This window comes from Tachyglossus aculeatus, chromosome 22 (genome assembly GCF_015852505.1).
Source record: "Tachyglossus aculeatus isolate mTacAcu1 chromosome 22, mTacAcu1.pri, whole genome shotgun sequence".
Taxonomy (NCBI): Eukaryota; Metazoa; Chordata; class Mammalia; order Monotremata; family Tachyglossidae; genus Tachyglossus; species Tachyglossus aculeatus.
In genome coordinates this window covers 33,640,549-33,656,737 of record NC_052087.1, presented here as the reverse complement: position 1 = coordinate 33,656,737, position 16,189 = coordinate 33,640,549, and the positions used below count along the sequence as shown (strand labels likewise).

General features: G+C 45.4%; 1 protein-coding gene across 1 annotated transcript; it reads right to left on the bottom strand.

Moving 5' to 3' along the window:
- Window positions 1–6,136: 6,136 nt before the first annotated feature.
- LOC119943780 (olfactory receptor 9I1-like) lies at window positions 6,137–7,078 on the bottom strand. Its single transcript, XM_038764942.1, has one exon. The coding sequence runs from the start codon at window positions 7,076–7,078 to the stop codon at window positions 6,137–6,139; it is 942 nt and encodes a 313-aa protein (XP_038620870.1).
- Between the last annotated feature and the right edge of the window lie 9,111 nt (window positions 7,079–16,189).

Genomic DNA, 16,189 nt, shown 5'->3' with positions numbered 1-16,189 from the left:
TTCCTTGTTCTTCGTTTCCTGGAACTGCTCGCAGTCCAGCTCTGAAAGGCCTAATGGCAGGGGTAGAGTGAGCTGGGAAACTGACATCCAGGAAGGCTGGTGCTGTTCCTAGCCCTGCCTCTACTGGCTCACTTGAATTTAACTTCTCCCTGACTCAGTTTCCCCTCAAATGGTTGGGGATTGGGAAAATTAGCCCCTTCGCTCTCTGTAACACTGAATCATCTAATAAGATGTTTTAATTTCCACTGGAGAGCCTTAGGAGAGTGAGAGGATAAACACAAAGGTTGACTAAATCACCCAAACATCAGTGACAAACTTTGAAAACAGTGGGGAAAACCACCTGCTTGTCCTCCCAGGGGATCCAATTCTCTCTCCCTTTGTTGCGGAAACTGAAACTATTCTCGGATGAAAATGTGGCTCAGGGGAGCTAGAGAGGATCCCTGAAAGCGGTTTCTGCCTCTAGCAGTTCTGAAGTCTCTGCAGGAAGTGATAGGACCCTGACATCTTTTTTTTTTTATTCCTATGCTCCATTCTCCTTGACTAAATCAACCAACAGGCAATGCAGGAATGAGAGTCAGGAGACCTGAGTTCTAATCCCGATTCTGCCATCCACCTGCTGTGAGGCTTACTTCTCTGAGCCTCAGTTACCTTATCTGTAAAATGGGGATTCAATACCTACTCATTCATTCATTCAATCGTATTTATTGAGCACTTATTGTGTGCAGAGCACTGTATTAAGCACTTGGGAGAGTACAACATAACAATAAACAGACATATTCCCTGTTGACAATGAGCTTACAGTCTAGAGGGGAAGGCAGATGTTAATATAAATAAATGGATGACAGATATGGACATAAGTGGTGGGGGGCTGGGAAGGGGGATGAATAAAGGGACCAAGTCAATTATTCCTTCCTCTTAGACTCTAAGCCTCACGTGGGTCAGGGACACTATGTCTGATGTGATTATCCCATAACTGCCCCCGTGTTTAGCACCATTCTTCACATGCAGTAAATGTTTAATAAATATAAATAATAATAATAACAGGCAGGATCTACTGGTCTCCTTGCAAGGAGAACTTTCCTGGGTTGTTCAGGAGTCCATTGAGAGGGAAAATGTTGGTGATGAGATCAGGCCCAGTTGGCCTCTAGATTGTAAACTCATTTTAGACAGGGACAGTGTCTGCTAATTCTATTGTATTGTACTCTCCCAAGCACTTAGTTCAGTGCTCTGCCCCTGGTAAGTCCTCAATCAATACCACTGATTGATCAGGGCAACTCTGATTCCAGTTCTTGTCAAGCCTCAGAATGGCCATTCTGGCTCGGTTCCTTGACACTTGGCTTTCGGAGGCCAGCAGATAATGTTCTGGAAGAAAACAGAGGGATATGGGTTCTAATCCTGTCTCTGCCACTTGTCTGGTGGGTGGCCTTGGGCAAGTCACTAATGTTTTCTGTGCCTCAGTTACCTCATCTGTAAAACAGGGATTAAGATTGTGAGCCCCATGTGGGACACGGACTGCGTCCAACCTGATTAGCTTGTATCTAACCTAGCACTTATTATAGTACATGTCACATAGTAGGCATTCACAAATACCATTAAAAAAACCCAGCCCTGCAGCATGGCCTGAAGGCAGTGTTTCACCAATGAACAGTGTTACCTTTCAGAGGGTCAGTTTCCCTGTCTCCCCCTCTAGCCTGGAAGCTCCTTGAAGGCAGGGATTATGTCTACCACCTCAAATTGTACTCTCCCAAACAGTTAGCCCTGTGTTCTGCACGCAATAACTGCTCATTAAATACCACTGATTGGTTGATTGATCGAACAGAGCTATGGGGACCCTGGAGTCAGTATTAATGTCAGACTTGGGAGTGTGGTCAACAGCAATGACAAGAAATATAAGAAAAACCAAAGCAAGTGGGCATATGCCCTGGGGCTCAGCTCTTTAAAGTGTTTCATTACTTTCATCATTATTACTCATAAACAGCAGCAGCAGCAGCATTTACAGAGCACCTACTGTGTGTTGCGCACTGTTCTTGGCATATAGAGAGCATACAATAGAAGAGACCCAGCCCTTGCTCTCTGGAGGCTTACAATCTCTCCCCACTGAGGCCAGAAGCCTCACTTCTGTGGATTTTTACATCTATTTTATTGTTATTTATTGCTTTCATTAAGGGTTTTACTTTGTGACAAGCCCTTCATTAAGTGCAAGGGAAAGAAAGGCACGAGGATCTTAAATCAGACACCATCCTTAATCAAAAAAGCTTATTTATTGAGTGCTCACTATATGCAGAGCACTGAACTAAGTGCTTGGGAGAGTAGAGTAGCCCATGGCGCACCTAATCTGAAAGGTGATCATGGAGGCCAGGAAGTGGCAGTCTGTGGAACCGAAGAAAAGGAAAAAGAAAAACGGGCAACCTATGGGAGAGGGGGGCATTCATTCATTCATTCAATCACATTTATTGAGCACTTCTTGTACGCAAAGCACTGTATTAAATGCTTGGGAGAGTACAATATAACAATAAACAGACACATTCCCTGTCCACAACGAGCTCACAGTCTAGAGCCAGAACCACTGGACACCAACATCTCAACCTCTGCTGGATAGTGCCCGAAGAGTAACCTATGTCTGTGACCCAGAGGTGACCCGGGAAGAAGTACATGGGGGTCTGGAGTCGGAAGTCCATCTGGATTAGAACCATCATCCCGACATTCCCTATTAGTGTGAGGAGAGAGAGATTCAGAAACACCGGGAAGAGGGGAATCCCTAATCCCAGACGTTCTGCGAAAGCAGTGAGAACAAACTCTGATTCCGGGGTAAGATTCCTCCCTGCCATCCGTCCACTCTTTCAGGGTAGCGTCAGAAAGAGAAGCAAGTTAGAGGTACTGGAAGGTGGCAGTCCTCACCATTTGGGAGGAGCTGAGGGAAACCAGGAGTCTGTGGAGCTCCAGTTCTCCAACCACCAAGCCTGCCTCAAACCGAAAGCAAAAAGAAACCTTGGGGAAATGACAAGCCTAAAACATCACAGATTTCTATACCCTTTCAAAGAGTGAGTCCATCTTTATATTAGAAACTCAGGCAAAAGTAGCCCTTATTATGTCCCCAGCCTCCAAACTTTTCAGAATCTAAAATCCACTTCAAAAAATGTCATTCACGTTTTTAACAGACACCCCCACAAAGCATGTCAAACCTCAAACTTCCTTCTTTACATTGAGATTCTAAAGGCAGCATTTTGAGCAAAAACAGATTCCAACTCCTAATCAATCAATCGATTAAATTTATTGAGCGCTTACTGTGTGCAGAGCACTGTATTAAGCACTTGGGAGAGTACTTTACAACAGAGTTGGTAGACACAATCCCTGACCACAACAAGCTTGCAATCTAAAGAACAAGTTTTCAGAATAGAGGGACTAGCATGCCACGTTCTTGATATCCAAATGTTCTCAAGTCGAAAACAGCAAATGTCCTGCTGGTCCTTCTCTAGACCTTGGCTGGTTTCAGTGTACTTTTCCAAACTCCTCATAGCTATCTATGAGTGTGCACAATCAATCAGCAGCCAACAAAAATCAGTTTAGGGAGCTCACAGCTTTGAAAGGTATTTCAACTTAATTTCCAGTTAGAGCCAAATTGACAACATGCAAACACGTTTTGATTACGCCAGAAAGAAGAGCAATCATTTGCCATGATTTGCCCTGGACCTGATGTGCGTCCTTGGACAAGTCACTTAATCTCTCTGTGCCTCAGTTTGCTCCTTTGTACATTGAGGATAAAATAGCTGGCCTTCCTACCTCAGAAGGTGATGCCATGTGGGACAAGTATGTGTGTGATATTATTATCTTGTGTCTATTTCAGCTCTTGGCTCACAGTCAGCATGTAATAAATAGTACTATTATTAGTAGTCATACTAGATGTGTCTAAGAATGTGTAATCAATGTGATATTACTAATGGGTAGGTTTCTGTCTGTCTGAGAATTACAGAATAATAACCCTGAGGAAACATGAACCACCTTGTCAAATTCCTTGCCTGCTCTTTTAAATGCAGTCATAGCTGTTGACTGACTCCTGGAAAATGTTTCCACTTATTCTACTTGTTAATGTCTCTAAGGCTGGGTCTAATCAAGATGGGTTAGTGGTATTCAAGAAAGTCACCTAATTCTGCAATATCCACTGGCTATACTACAAAAAAGAACAATTGGCTATAGAAAAGGGAAGGCTGCCGTTGTCAATTGGAATATAATTACTCAGTTGACCAAAAAAACAACACTTAGCCTGAAGTTATTGGAGTTCTTCCTGCTATTTTCAACTGTAGTTAGATCTCTGGGGAATGGATTATACGGCTAGTAAATCAATTTCCCAACAGTAACAGGAAATACTTTCTAAGGCCTGGGTTGGAGTAATTATGCCCAGAGCTTGTTTCTATGAAGACTCAGAGGAGAAGCATAAGTGCATATATTTGAATTGAAATATTTCCATAATGTATTGACTTGAAGTCTCTAAACTGAAGAACAGAAAAATACGATTTGATCTTGAAATGAGATATTTGATTATGTGTGTGGCATTCAGGCTGCAAGCATTCTTGGCTTCTATTCCAATTCTGATAAATAAGAGAAATGCATCAGGGAGCCGATTTGAGGGTATCTAGAAAACTTTACCAGGCTGGCTGGGTCAGGTCTGCCTCCTCACTTGAATTCTGCTTTAAGGCTCATTTTGTTTCACTCTTGTCCTTTGTTCAACATTCTTTCATCTGTTCGCCTGTCTTGCAATGTTCTTCCACTCATTCATTCATTCAGTCGTATTTATTGAGTGCTTGCTGTGTGCAGAGCACTGTATTAAGTGCTTGGAAAGTACAATTCAGTGACAAATAGAGACAATCCCTGCCCACAATGGGCTCACAGTCTAGAAGGGGGGAGACAGGCATCAAAACAAGTAAACAGGGCTCAATAGCATCAATATAAATAGAATTATAGATATATATACATCATTAATATAAATACATAGAATTATAAATATGTACATATATACACAAGTGCTGTATGGGCGGAGGGAGCAAAGGGAGTGAGTCGGGCCATAGAAGGGAAGCAAAGGAAAGGGGGGTTTAGTTTGAGAAGGCCTCCTGTAGGAGGTGAGCCTTCAATAGGGCTTTGAAGGCGTGAAGTGTGATTGTTTGGCTGATTTGAGGAGGGTGGGCATTCCAGGCCAGAAGTACGACGTTGGCCAGGGTTCGATGGCAGGACAGTTGAGAATGAGCCACAGTGAGAAGGTTAGCACCAGAGGAGTGAAGTGTGCGGGCTAAACAATAGAGTTAGTAGACTCAATCTTTGCCCTCAAAGACTTTACAGTCTAGCAGGGGAGAAGGAGGCTAAAATAAATTGCAGGGAGGGGGAAGAAACTGAGTTTAAAGATATTAGGAATGGGAAGGAGAGAGTGGGAGGAGTACCTAAACACTTAGAGGATGAGGACCCCCAAGTGCCTAGGTGATACAGTAGGGAGGGAAATAGAGTAGGGAGATGAGGGATTAGTCAGGGAAGGCTTCCAGGAGGAGTTGCGGATTAGTCAGGGAAGGCTTCCTGGAGGAGATGCAATTTTAGTAGAGCTTGGAAAATGGGGAGAGGGATGGTTTGCCAGAGTGAAGGGGGAAGAGGTTCCAGACAGGAGGGAGGTCGGGAGTAAGAGGTTAAGATCTATTAATTATGTGTTCTAAATTATTTCTTCATATTAATGTCTGTCTCCCTTTCTAGACTCTAAGCTCACTGTGGGCAGGGATGTGTTTGCCTCAGTAATGCCTCCTGTCCTGGTAGGGTTTGGTAAAAAGTCCCTCTCTCCTCCAGGCCCATTTGATACCACCGAGCTCCTAGAATTTAGACCTGATTCCAGCCGCAGGTCAAGCCCTGGATTCTTTTGCAATCATCACCCAGGGAAAAAAAAAGAAATACATTTGAAAGGTGAATATAGGTCGTTAGAGTTCAGGCAAGCCAACCCCACTGAGGTGATGCGTGTGGCCTGTGAAAGCATGACATGGACCCGGGCCGATTTGGCTCTGGGATCCACATGAGGAAGACCCTCTGTGAGCTCAGTGGAGGTGACGGATGGGACTTGTTCACTGCTGGAGCCAGAGGAACATTTTCAATCGATGGACTTGAACTTTTACGGCCCTTGCACGATTTTGGTCCTGTGGAGAATTTTCCTCAGGGCCTCCTTCACCTCTTTGTTCCTCAGGCTGTAGATCATGGGGTTGAGCATGGGGATGACCACGGTGTAGAACACGGATACCACCTTATCCACCTCCAGGGCCTGTCCCATATTACCTTTCAGATACATAAAGGCGAGAGTCCCAAAGAACAGAGCCACCGCGGTCACGTGAGAGCCACAGGTAGAGAAGGTCTTGGCCCTCCCGCCGGCTGAACGGATGCACAGGATGGCCTTGATGATGAACAGGTAGGAGACCAGGATCACCGTCACGCTGATCGTGATGACGGAGAAAGCTACGAGGTAGATGACTAGCTCCTGGGCCTTGGTCTCGGTGCATGACAGCTTCAGCAAAGGTGGGAGGTCACAGAAGAAGAAGTCTAAGTGGTGAGACTTACAGAAGGAGAGAGAGAAGGTGCAGCCCGTGCGGATCACACTGATGATCAGTGCCCCCGCGTAAGCCCCGGACACCAGCCCCCAGCGGGCCCGGGGGGTCATGATGGTGGCGTAGAGGAGGGGGTGGCACACGGCCACATAGCGGTCGTAGGCCATGACCGCGAGGAGGAAGCACTCGAGGCAGGCACACAGAGAGAAGAGGAAGAACTGGGCCGCACATCCCCCTGATGTGACGGACGTGCCGCCGGACCTCAGGGCCACCAGCATCTGAGGGACAATGACCGAAGAGTAGCAGGCGTCCAAGAGGGAGAGGTGGCTGAGGAAGAAGTACATGGGAGTCTGGAGATGGGCATCCACCTGGATGAGCCCGACTATGCCCAGGTTTCCCCCCAGGGTGAGGAGGTAAAAGACCAGGAATACCCAGAAGAGGACCCTCTGCAGTTCTGGCCACCAAGGGAAACCCGTTAGGAGAAACTCAGTCCCTTCAGTCCCGTTCTCGGCCATCAAGCTAGGGTTATCGACTGAGATGAAAAAGAAAAACAAAAGGGTTGAACTAGTGGAAGAGGAGGATGGTTTCCCTTCAGAGGAACAAGTCACACCAACCTCACGTTTGTGAGTCAGCAGACAGGTGACAGAGCTGGGATTAGAACCCAAGTTATTTAATTTCCCTGTGCCTCAGTTTCCTCATCTGCAAAATGGAGATTCACTCCTGTTCCCCTTCCTATCTAGTCCATGTGGGGCAGGGACTGCATCCAACATGATTCCCCTGTTTCTACCCCTGGACTTAGATCAGTGCTTGACACATAGTAAATGCTTAACAAATACCACAATTATTATTATTATTACTGTAGTTGGTCCTTTACCATAAGAGACTGCTGTGCTTAAGGAGAGACTAAGGGCTGGGGAAGTTTGTGACAGAATATCAACCAATCAAATGTATTTATTGATCGCTTAGTATGTGCAGATCACTGTACTAGGCTCTTGGGAGAATACAATACAACAATAAACAGACACAATTCCTGCCCACAATGAGCTTACTGTCTAGGGGAGGGAAGACATGCTGCTTGGAGAAGCAGCATGGCTCAGTGGAAAGAGCACAGGCTTTGGAGTCAGAGGTCGTGAGTTCAAATCCCAGCTCTGCCAACTGTCGGCTGTGTGACTTTGGGCAAGTCACTTCACTTCTCTGGGCCTCAGTTACCTCATCTGTAAAATGGGAATTAAGACTGTGAGCCCCCCGTGGGACAACGTGATCACCTTGTAACCTCCCCAGTGCTTAGAACAGTGCTTTGCACATAGTAAGCGCTTAATAAATGCCATTATTATTATTATTATTATTATTATTATTAGACAGACATTAATAAAAATAAAGAAATGACAAATGGGTACAATAAGTGCTGTGGGACCGGGAAGGGGGATGAACAAGGAGAGTGAGTCAGGATGAAGCAGAAAGGAGTTAGAGAAGAGGAAAGCAGGGCTTAGATCAGATTTCTTAGTGTGCCCTGTGCAGGCAAAGAGTCAGAGTGGCATTATGGACTAAGAATATTCCCTAGAATCTAAATCGTGTATCAGGCTGCACCTGTGAAACCCTGCCCACAACACGAAAGACGTACACATTGTTGGAGTTGACGGAGTTGAACTTTTCCAGGGGGAGTAGGGGCATAAAGGGGGAGGCGAGCCTTCTGAACCTAATCAGTCCAAATGCAGAGGGGCTTAGAATTCCCTCCACGAAGAAATCAGTGGCAGCTTTCTGCCATCAGTCAACTGGGAAGAGAAAAAAATGGAAATTGACAGCATTGAGACTGTGAGCCCCATGTGGGACCGGGACTGTGTCCAACCCGGTTTGCTTGTATCCACTCCAGAGCTTAGTGCAGTTCCTGGAGCATAGTAAGCACTTAACAAATACCACAGTTATTACTCTGATTTGGGCTGATTCAGAAGATTAGCAAATTCCAACAGACCAGAATTGGGGCAGTGGAAGTTGCAACTGGTAAGTTGATTGCATTGTGTGTTTGCACTGTGCTCAGTACTAGATACTCTGCATTGTTTTACAAAGTGAGTGTCTTTCTCTGAGCCATTTTCACCTCCTCCCACAGTTCTGTCCTTCTCTTTCAAACTCTTCATCATCAATAGCATTTATTGAGTGCATTTATTGAGCACCTGCTGTATGCAGAGCAATCACTGAGCGCTTGAGAGAGCAATAATAATTACAATGATATTTGTTAAGCATCTACTATGTGCCAGGCACTGTACTAAACACTGGGGTAGATGAGAGATATTTTCCCATGTGGGGCCTACAGTCAAGCCCCATTTTATAGATGAGGGACTTGAAACCCAGAGAAGTGAAGTGACTTGCCCAAGGTCACACAGCATCAGACTATTGAATCAGACTATTCAATTTATTTTATTTTGTTAGCATGTTTGTTTTTTTTTTCTCTGTCTCCCCCTTTTCGACTGTAAGCCCAATGTTGGGTAGGGACTGTCTCTATTTGTTGCCAATTTGCACTTCCCAAGCGCTTAGTACAGTGCTCTGCACATAGTAAGCGCTCAATAAATATGATTGATTGATTGATTGATTGAAGTAACTGCTATTAGAACCTAGGTCCTTCTGACTGCTAGGCCCGTGCTCTATCCACTCTGCTTCTCAAATACAAAAGAGTTAGAAGACACGGTCCCCGGCCTCAAGAAATTTACAATTTAGATCCTCCCCATAGAACCATGATTCCTTCTAAACTTGAGAATCAATCAATCAATCATTGATATTTACTGAATGCTTACTGTGTGCAGAACACTGAACTAAGCTCTTGGGCAAGTGCAATGTAAGTGACTTGGTAGACATGTTCCATACCCACAAGAAGCTTAAATTCTAGAGGGGAAGACGGACATCAGCGAACCCCATTGCTCCAGTCCCAGTGTGATGAACAGAGGTGAAGTTAAGAACCACATTAAAGAAAGACCCATCAAACCCTAGCATCTCCTTCCTGTTGACTCAATATTTGACCACGGCCTAATAACTTTATCCCTCCCATGCCTCAGTGTTCCCATTTATGAAATGGACATTCCCCTCTGGATTCCTATTTTACCTAGAAGAATGAAGACATAGCTAGTAAAAGGAACCCCTCTCGGGGTCACACCTGGAGAGTTTCCAGTATTCTACCCATCACGACTATGGGAGGAAGAGTCAAGCAGAGCCATGCCCATTCCATTCCTAGCTTGGGCAGTGGCTAGTGAGTGGAAGGCAATATGCTATAAGTCAAAACACACCTGAGCTAGGCAGCAGCAGCAAGGGAAAGAGAGTCAAGGGCAGAGACTTGTTTACTGCATGGAAGAAAATTCAATGGATCCATTACCAGAACGATTGCAGATGGAAGTGGGACATTCTGGGAGAGTTGCGTCCATGGCATCGATATGGGTCAGACATGACTCGACAGGATAAGACAACAACAAGTAAAAGGAAACAAAGAGATTATCAACAATAGTCCATCTGGATGCTACAGTGATTCATTTATTCAATACTATTTATTGAGCATTTTTCTGTGTGCAGAGCACTGTACTAAGGGCTTGGAAAGTACAATTAGGGAACTAATAGAAACAATACCTACAAAACAATGGGCTCGCAGTGATGCAATCGTATACTTTAAAAACAGACCAGCATTGAAACCCAGGTGGAAAATAATAACAACTGTGGAATTTGTCGAATGCTTACACTGTTATTAAGCCCTTGGATAGGTATAAGATAACCAGGTGAAAGTCTGCAAATGATTTTATCTCAGTATTGGAAGATGCTACCTTAGACCATGAGCTGTTAGTCTAATGGAGAGAACACGGACCTGGAAATCAGAAGGACCTGGGTTCTTATCCCTCCTTGTCCACTTGTCTGCTGAGTGACCTTGGGCAACTCACTTAACTTACAGTTGCCTTTTTTGTAAAATGGGGATTAAGACTGTGAGCCCCATGTGGGACAGGGACTGCGTCCAACCTGATTAGCTTGTATCCACTCCACCACTTAGTACAGTGCCTGGCACGTAGTAAGAGCTTTACACATATCATAGAAAATAAGAGAGAGAGTAAAAAAGGGAGACCCCGTCCCGTCAATCACCTGCCCCTGCTACACCATGAAGATTGGACACAGTAATAGGGGAGAACAGGAACTAATCTCCCCATGACTCTCCAGGAGAAGATGAGATAATTTGAGCACTCTAAATTTGCCTGATTATCTTCTCTGAACATAAAAGGATGGGGCTAGTCCTGATTTCCTCCAAAATTAAACCTCCTTGATCAGCCCACACCTCCATGGATACAGGGGCCTCTGGCATCCTTCTTCTAGAACGTTCTCCCGGGCAGCGACTCACATCTGCCCCTGCCAGCCGGCCAAAGCAGAGGCCTGAGCTGCCTTGCAGGGTGGGGGAAGTGAAGGACAGTCCAGAGGTGCAAATCAGGAGCTGTCCCTGTAAGACTCCCCAGAGTGGCCGAGTTCCAAGACTGGAGACTTCAAAGCTGAAGCGCTTGCAGGGCCATCTAGGACAAGGGTTGATGTTGGAAATAGGAGATGAGCCTGAGGGGCAGCCAGTAAATGGAGAAAAACACCTCCAGACCCCACCAGCAGTGTTGTAAAGAATAAATCAATCCATCAATGGTACATATTGAGTGCTTCCTGTGAGCAGAACACTGTTCTAAGCGCTTGGGAGAGCACAATATGATAAAAAATACCACTCACCTGTGTGAATGAAATCAAATTTAGGACCTTGAGTTTTCGTGAAAGCTCTAATTTTTGTCTCTGTCCCTTTCTCCTCTTGCATTCAATCAATCAAACGATGGTATCTGTTGAGCGCTTACTGTGTACAACACCACAGAGTGGATACATTCTCTGTCCACAGTGAGGAAAATGCACTTGGGGATGTTTCCCGTTTGGCTCACTGGCTTCTTTTTTATGGTATTTGGTAAGCACTTACTACGCATTAAGTACAGTTCTAAGTACTGGGGTATATACCCTCTCCAGCGTTCAGATGAACAGACTTATCGGGGTTGGGACCAAGATTTTTATCTCCATGTAGGCTGATTGGGTTACCGTGGAAAGCACATTTATGCTGATTTCATAATCCTCAGGAAGAGTGATTCTAATTTTGGATCTCCCACAGCACACCTAATTAGTAGGTCTCTAGATTCAACAGGCCTAACCAGATTTTAGAAAACTTCAAGAGAGTCCACTGGGAGAAGAGGGATCTCCTGTTAGGGTAATTGTTTTGATTTGGGTTCTCTAATCAGGCCTATAGCTGCCAATTAACACGCTCTCAGACTTCCTTACTGGGGAGAAAAACAACTTGATCAATCGATCAATCAATGGTAGCTATTGAGTGCTTACTATACATAGAGTAAATAAAATAATTAAAATGGTATTAGTTAAGGACTTACTATGTGTCAAGCACTGTTCCAAGTGCTGGGGTAGATACAAGGTAATCAGGTTGTTCCACGTGGAGCTCACTGTCTTAATCCTCATTTTCCAGATGAGGGAACTGAGGCACAGAGAACTTAAGTGAAGCCCAAGGTCGCACAGCCGACGAGTGGCGGAGCTGAGATTAGAACCCATGCCCGCTGACTCCCAAGACTGTACGCTTTCTGCTAAACCATGTTGCTTCTCATGTACTAAGCACTTTCGAGACTACAGTATGACAGCTGATAGACACATTCACTGCCCATAATGAGCTTTCAGTCTAAAGGGGGTGACAGACATTAATATGAATGGGGAATGATGGAAACAGGGAAATGAAAGGATGGGAAATGGATGTCTATCCTCCCGGACTTCCTCTTGAGCAAGCCATCTGTTCAAATTTCACCCTCTCCTTCAATGCAGGTTCAGAGAGGCAGGGCTCTATTTCTTTAGACTGAAAGCTTGTTATGGGCAGGGAAGTTGTCTGCTAATTCTGTTGCTTTGGATTCTCCCAAATGCTTGGTACAATGCTCTGCACATAGTAAGGCTCACTAACTCCAACTGATTGATCAATCGATTGAGCTGAGGCAGTGCTGCCTGGGTCGATTGCCGGGAGGACTAGTGACCCAGTGATTAGAGGGCCCAGTGCTGACATCCTCGGCGAGGATGAGCCGTTGGGACTGGCTTTGGCAACCGGCAGCTTGTCCTTCTCCCTCCTCGCTCGGTCCATTCTCGGGGCCTTCATCCAGGAGCGGCAGGTTCCCGTACTCAAAGCCCACCACTCTGGGCTCAGCCTCCTCCTTCTCTCCTCCCTGGCACTCTGTCTTCTCTGCCCACTGCTGTTCATTGGCTCTCCAATACCCCAACCTGTGCCCTACTCCAGGCACCCTCTGGGGTGACCTGCACCATCCGTGTTTCCAATCAATCAATCAATGGTATTTATCAAATGCTTACCGTGTGCAGAGCACTGTACCAATCGCTTGGGAGAGTACATTAGAACAGAATTAGCAGACATATCCTCTGCCCATAATGAGCTTACAGTCTAGTGGGAGGTTCATCATCCAGTGAGCATCTGGCCTTTCCGTGATCGGGTCGAGGTACAGAAGCTGATGCTTCTCTGGGTGGGATTTCCATTTTCAGCGTTGGGCTTCCCTCATCACGGTTCCTGCCGCCAAGTTCCGTGGCTCGGACCTGGCGTCCGTGTTCTCACAAATCTGGGAATAAAATGCACCGGCTCCAGGGAAAGTGGGGTGAACAGGGAGGCGATCCGATGTGTTTCCTCTGCCCCAAACCGTAAGATCCATTGCAGCCTTTAAGGCCACCCAGCTGGATGCCAGACTTGGGAAGTGGCCTGGACCCCACTTCCCAAACACCAGAGAAGCAGCGTGGCCTAGTGGATAGAGCACAGGTGTGGGAGGCAGAAGGACCTGGGTTCTAATCCTGGCTCTGCCACTTGCCTCCTGGGCAACCTCTACATGGTGTGCAGAGCACTCTGTGAAGCACTTGGGAGAGTACAATACAACAGAATTAGCAGTCACGTTTCCTGCCCATAATGTACAGTGCTCTGCACATGGTACGCACTCGGTACATACCACTGAATCGAACCTTCGAGTCACTGGTTGAAAGGTCAGGAGTACAAAGCCTTGGTTGACTCCAAAGGCCCACTGGTTCCCGAAGATGGAATATCAGCATGGAAAGAGTGGAAAGGTAATTTTGCCAGAATTGACCTATCTTTCTCCTGAATCTTTGCCCTTTTAAAGTTGAGAAGCAGTATGGTCTAGTTGACAGAGTACAGGCTTGGGAGTCAGAGGTTGTGGGTTCTAATCCCAGCTCTGCCACTTAGCTGTGTGACTTTGGGCAAGTCGCTTAACTTCTCTGTGCCTCAGTTACCTCATCTGTAAATGGAGCATAAGACTGTAAGCCCTACATGTGAGAACCTGATTACCTTGCATCTACCCCAGAACTTAGAACAGTGTGTGGCATATAGTAAGGGCCACTATAAGTAAAGTATACTAGTATACTTTTAGACTGTGAGCCCACTATTGGGTAGGGACTGTCTCTATATGTTGCCAACTTGTACTTCCCAAGCGCTTAGTACAGTGCTCTGCACACAGAAAGCGCTCAATAAATATGATTGATGATGATGATAAAGTATAAAGTATACTATAAGTAAAGTATAGTTACTGGCATATAGTAACAAATGCCATCATTATTATTATTACTGTGACCCAATAATACATGTACATCACCCAGGGTAGGTTCCCGTGGTCTCTTCCTGCTCACAAATCTCAACTTCCCTCTGCCACAGGCCTTGTCTGATACCCTAAAGGCAACAAAGCCATTGGCGATCAGTGCCAGATTCACGCCAATATGACCCAAGATAATTTATTCCATGATCTCTCCCATTTGATTATAGGCTTCCTGTGGGCAGGGAACATGTCTACCAGCTCTGCACTATTTTGCTCTCCCAAGGTCTTAATACAGTGCTCTGCACACAGTAAGCACTCAATAAATACGATCGATTGACTGATTGTCAGTGGATCATAACCCAAAATTCAAGTGCTAGCTAATGCTTAGAAGGATTCATTCATTCACTCAATCGTATTTATTGAGCGCTTACTGTGTGCAGAGCACTGTACTAAGCGCTTGGGAAGTACAAGTTGGCAATATATAGAGATGGTCCCTACCCAACAGCGGGCTCACAGTCTAGAAGGGGGAGACTAGAAGGTGGAGTCTAGAAGGATGTGTACTGCACCCGGTACTCTGGGGGATTTAATTAAATTACTTTCAATCAGTGGTATTTCTTGAGCGCTTACTGTGTGCAGAGCACTGTACTTAGCATTTGGGAGAGTACCATATAAAACACATATTGTCTTTCTCCCCTTTCTAGACTGTGAGCCTGCTGTTGGGTAGGGACCGTCTCTATACATTGCCAACTTCTACTTCCCAAGCGCTTAGTACAGTGCTCTGCTCAATAAATACGACTGAATGAACACATTCCCTGCCCACAACAAGCGAAATAAAACAGAGGTAGCAGAGAAGTTCCCTGTCCATAACGAATTTACAGCCTGGAGGGACACTATTGAAACCTAACCTGAACCTAATCTAAACTGCCCCAACATGTGATGGGCATTTCATGACTAATTTGGGACGTGCCTCGAGTTAGGAAGAGCAGCAAGATGAAGCATTATTTGTTTGCTGTTGGATTTTAAATTCCTGAATTAATGTCCTAGGGAAAAAATGGATCTTAGTAGAAGAGTGACCCCAAGTGGTTATTTAGAGGATTTCCGAGTGAACTTTTAAAATTATTCTTACTAGTAGTAGTAGTAATAATAATAATAATAATATTTTTAAGGACTTACTATGTGCCAAGCCTTGTACTAAGTACCAGAGTGGATAAAACATAAGCAGACTGGACACAATCCCTGTTCTAGGCACTGTTAACAGTCTCAGGTGAGGAAGCTCAAGTATTTAATCCCCATTTTGCAGGAGGAAACTGAGGCACAGAGAAATTAAACGACTTGCCCAAGGTCATACCACAGGAAGACCGAGTTTAGAGCCCAAGTCCCCCTGTTTAAAATATTAAGAAAGAAAAGGGAGTCTAAGCCAGTCTGTACCTCTCAGGGTGATTAACTGAAAAAAGTTCAGTAGAGAAATCAATAGAGAAATCTCGATTCCCTTGATAAATGGGAAAGCAGGGGAAAGATTTCAAAAACAACAGGCAATTCAACTTCCTCCAAGTGGCCCCTGTTTATCCCTTCATGCATCCAATCGCCGCCACCAGCATTGTTACTTTGACCTTTTTCTCGATTTTATGAGCCTTCAAAGCAGCAATTAAATGGGACAATATTCCACCCAACGCCCTTCTCTGTAGCCTTACTGAGGAAATACATCCCAGCCCTCTAGGAGAAGTTCATTTGGCTGTGTCTGGGAGCCTGGAGAGGAATCAGTCAAGAGGCATCAGTGCCCCACTGCCCCAAAGCTGGCCCAAAGGATCATGGCAGCAGTGAGAAAATGTGTCCCAGCCCTCGAGGAGAGGGTCATTCAGCTCTGGCTAAGAGTGGAATCAATCAGGAGTCATCAGTTCCCCATTGCCCCAGGCAGGATCCCCCAGAGGATGACAGGAGCAGTGAGGGGTGATGTTCTTGGACTCTCAGGGATGAGATCTTCTGAACCGATCAGTGGCAAGG

Bases quoted from the DNA above. Each gene is read 5' to 3' on its own strand.
- LOC119943780 (XM_038764942.1), bottom strand. From the start codon at position 7,078: ATGGCCGAGAACGGGACTGAAGGGACTGAGTTTCTCCTAACGGGTTTC.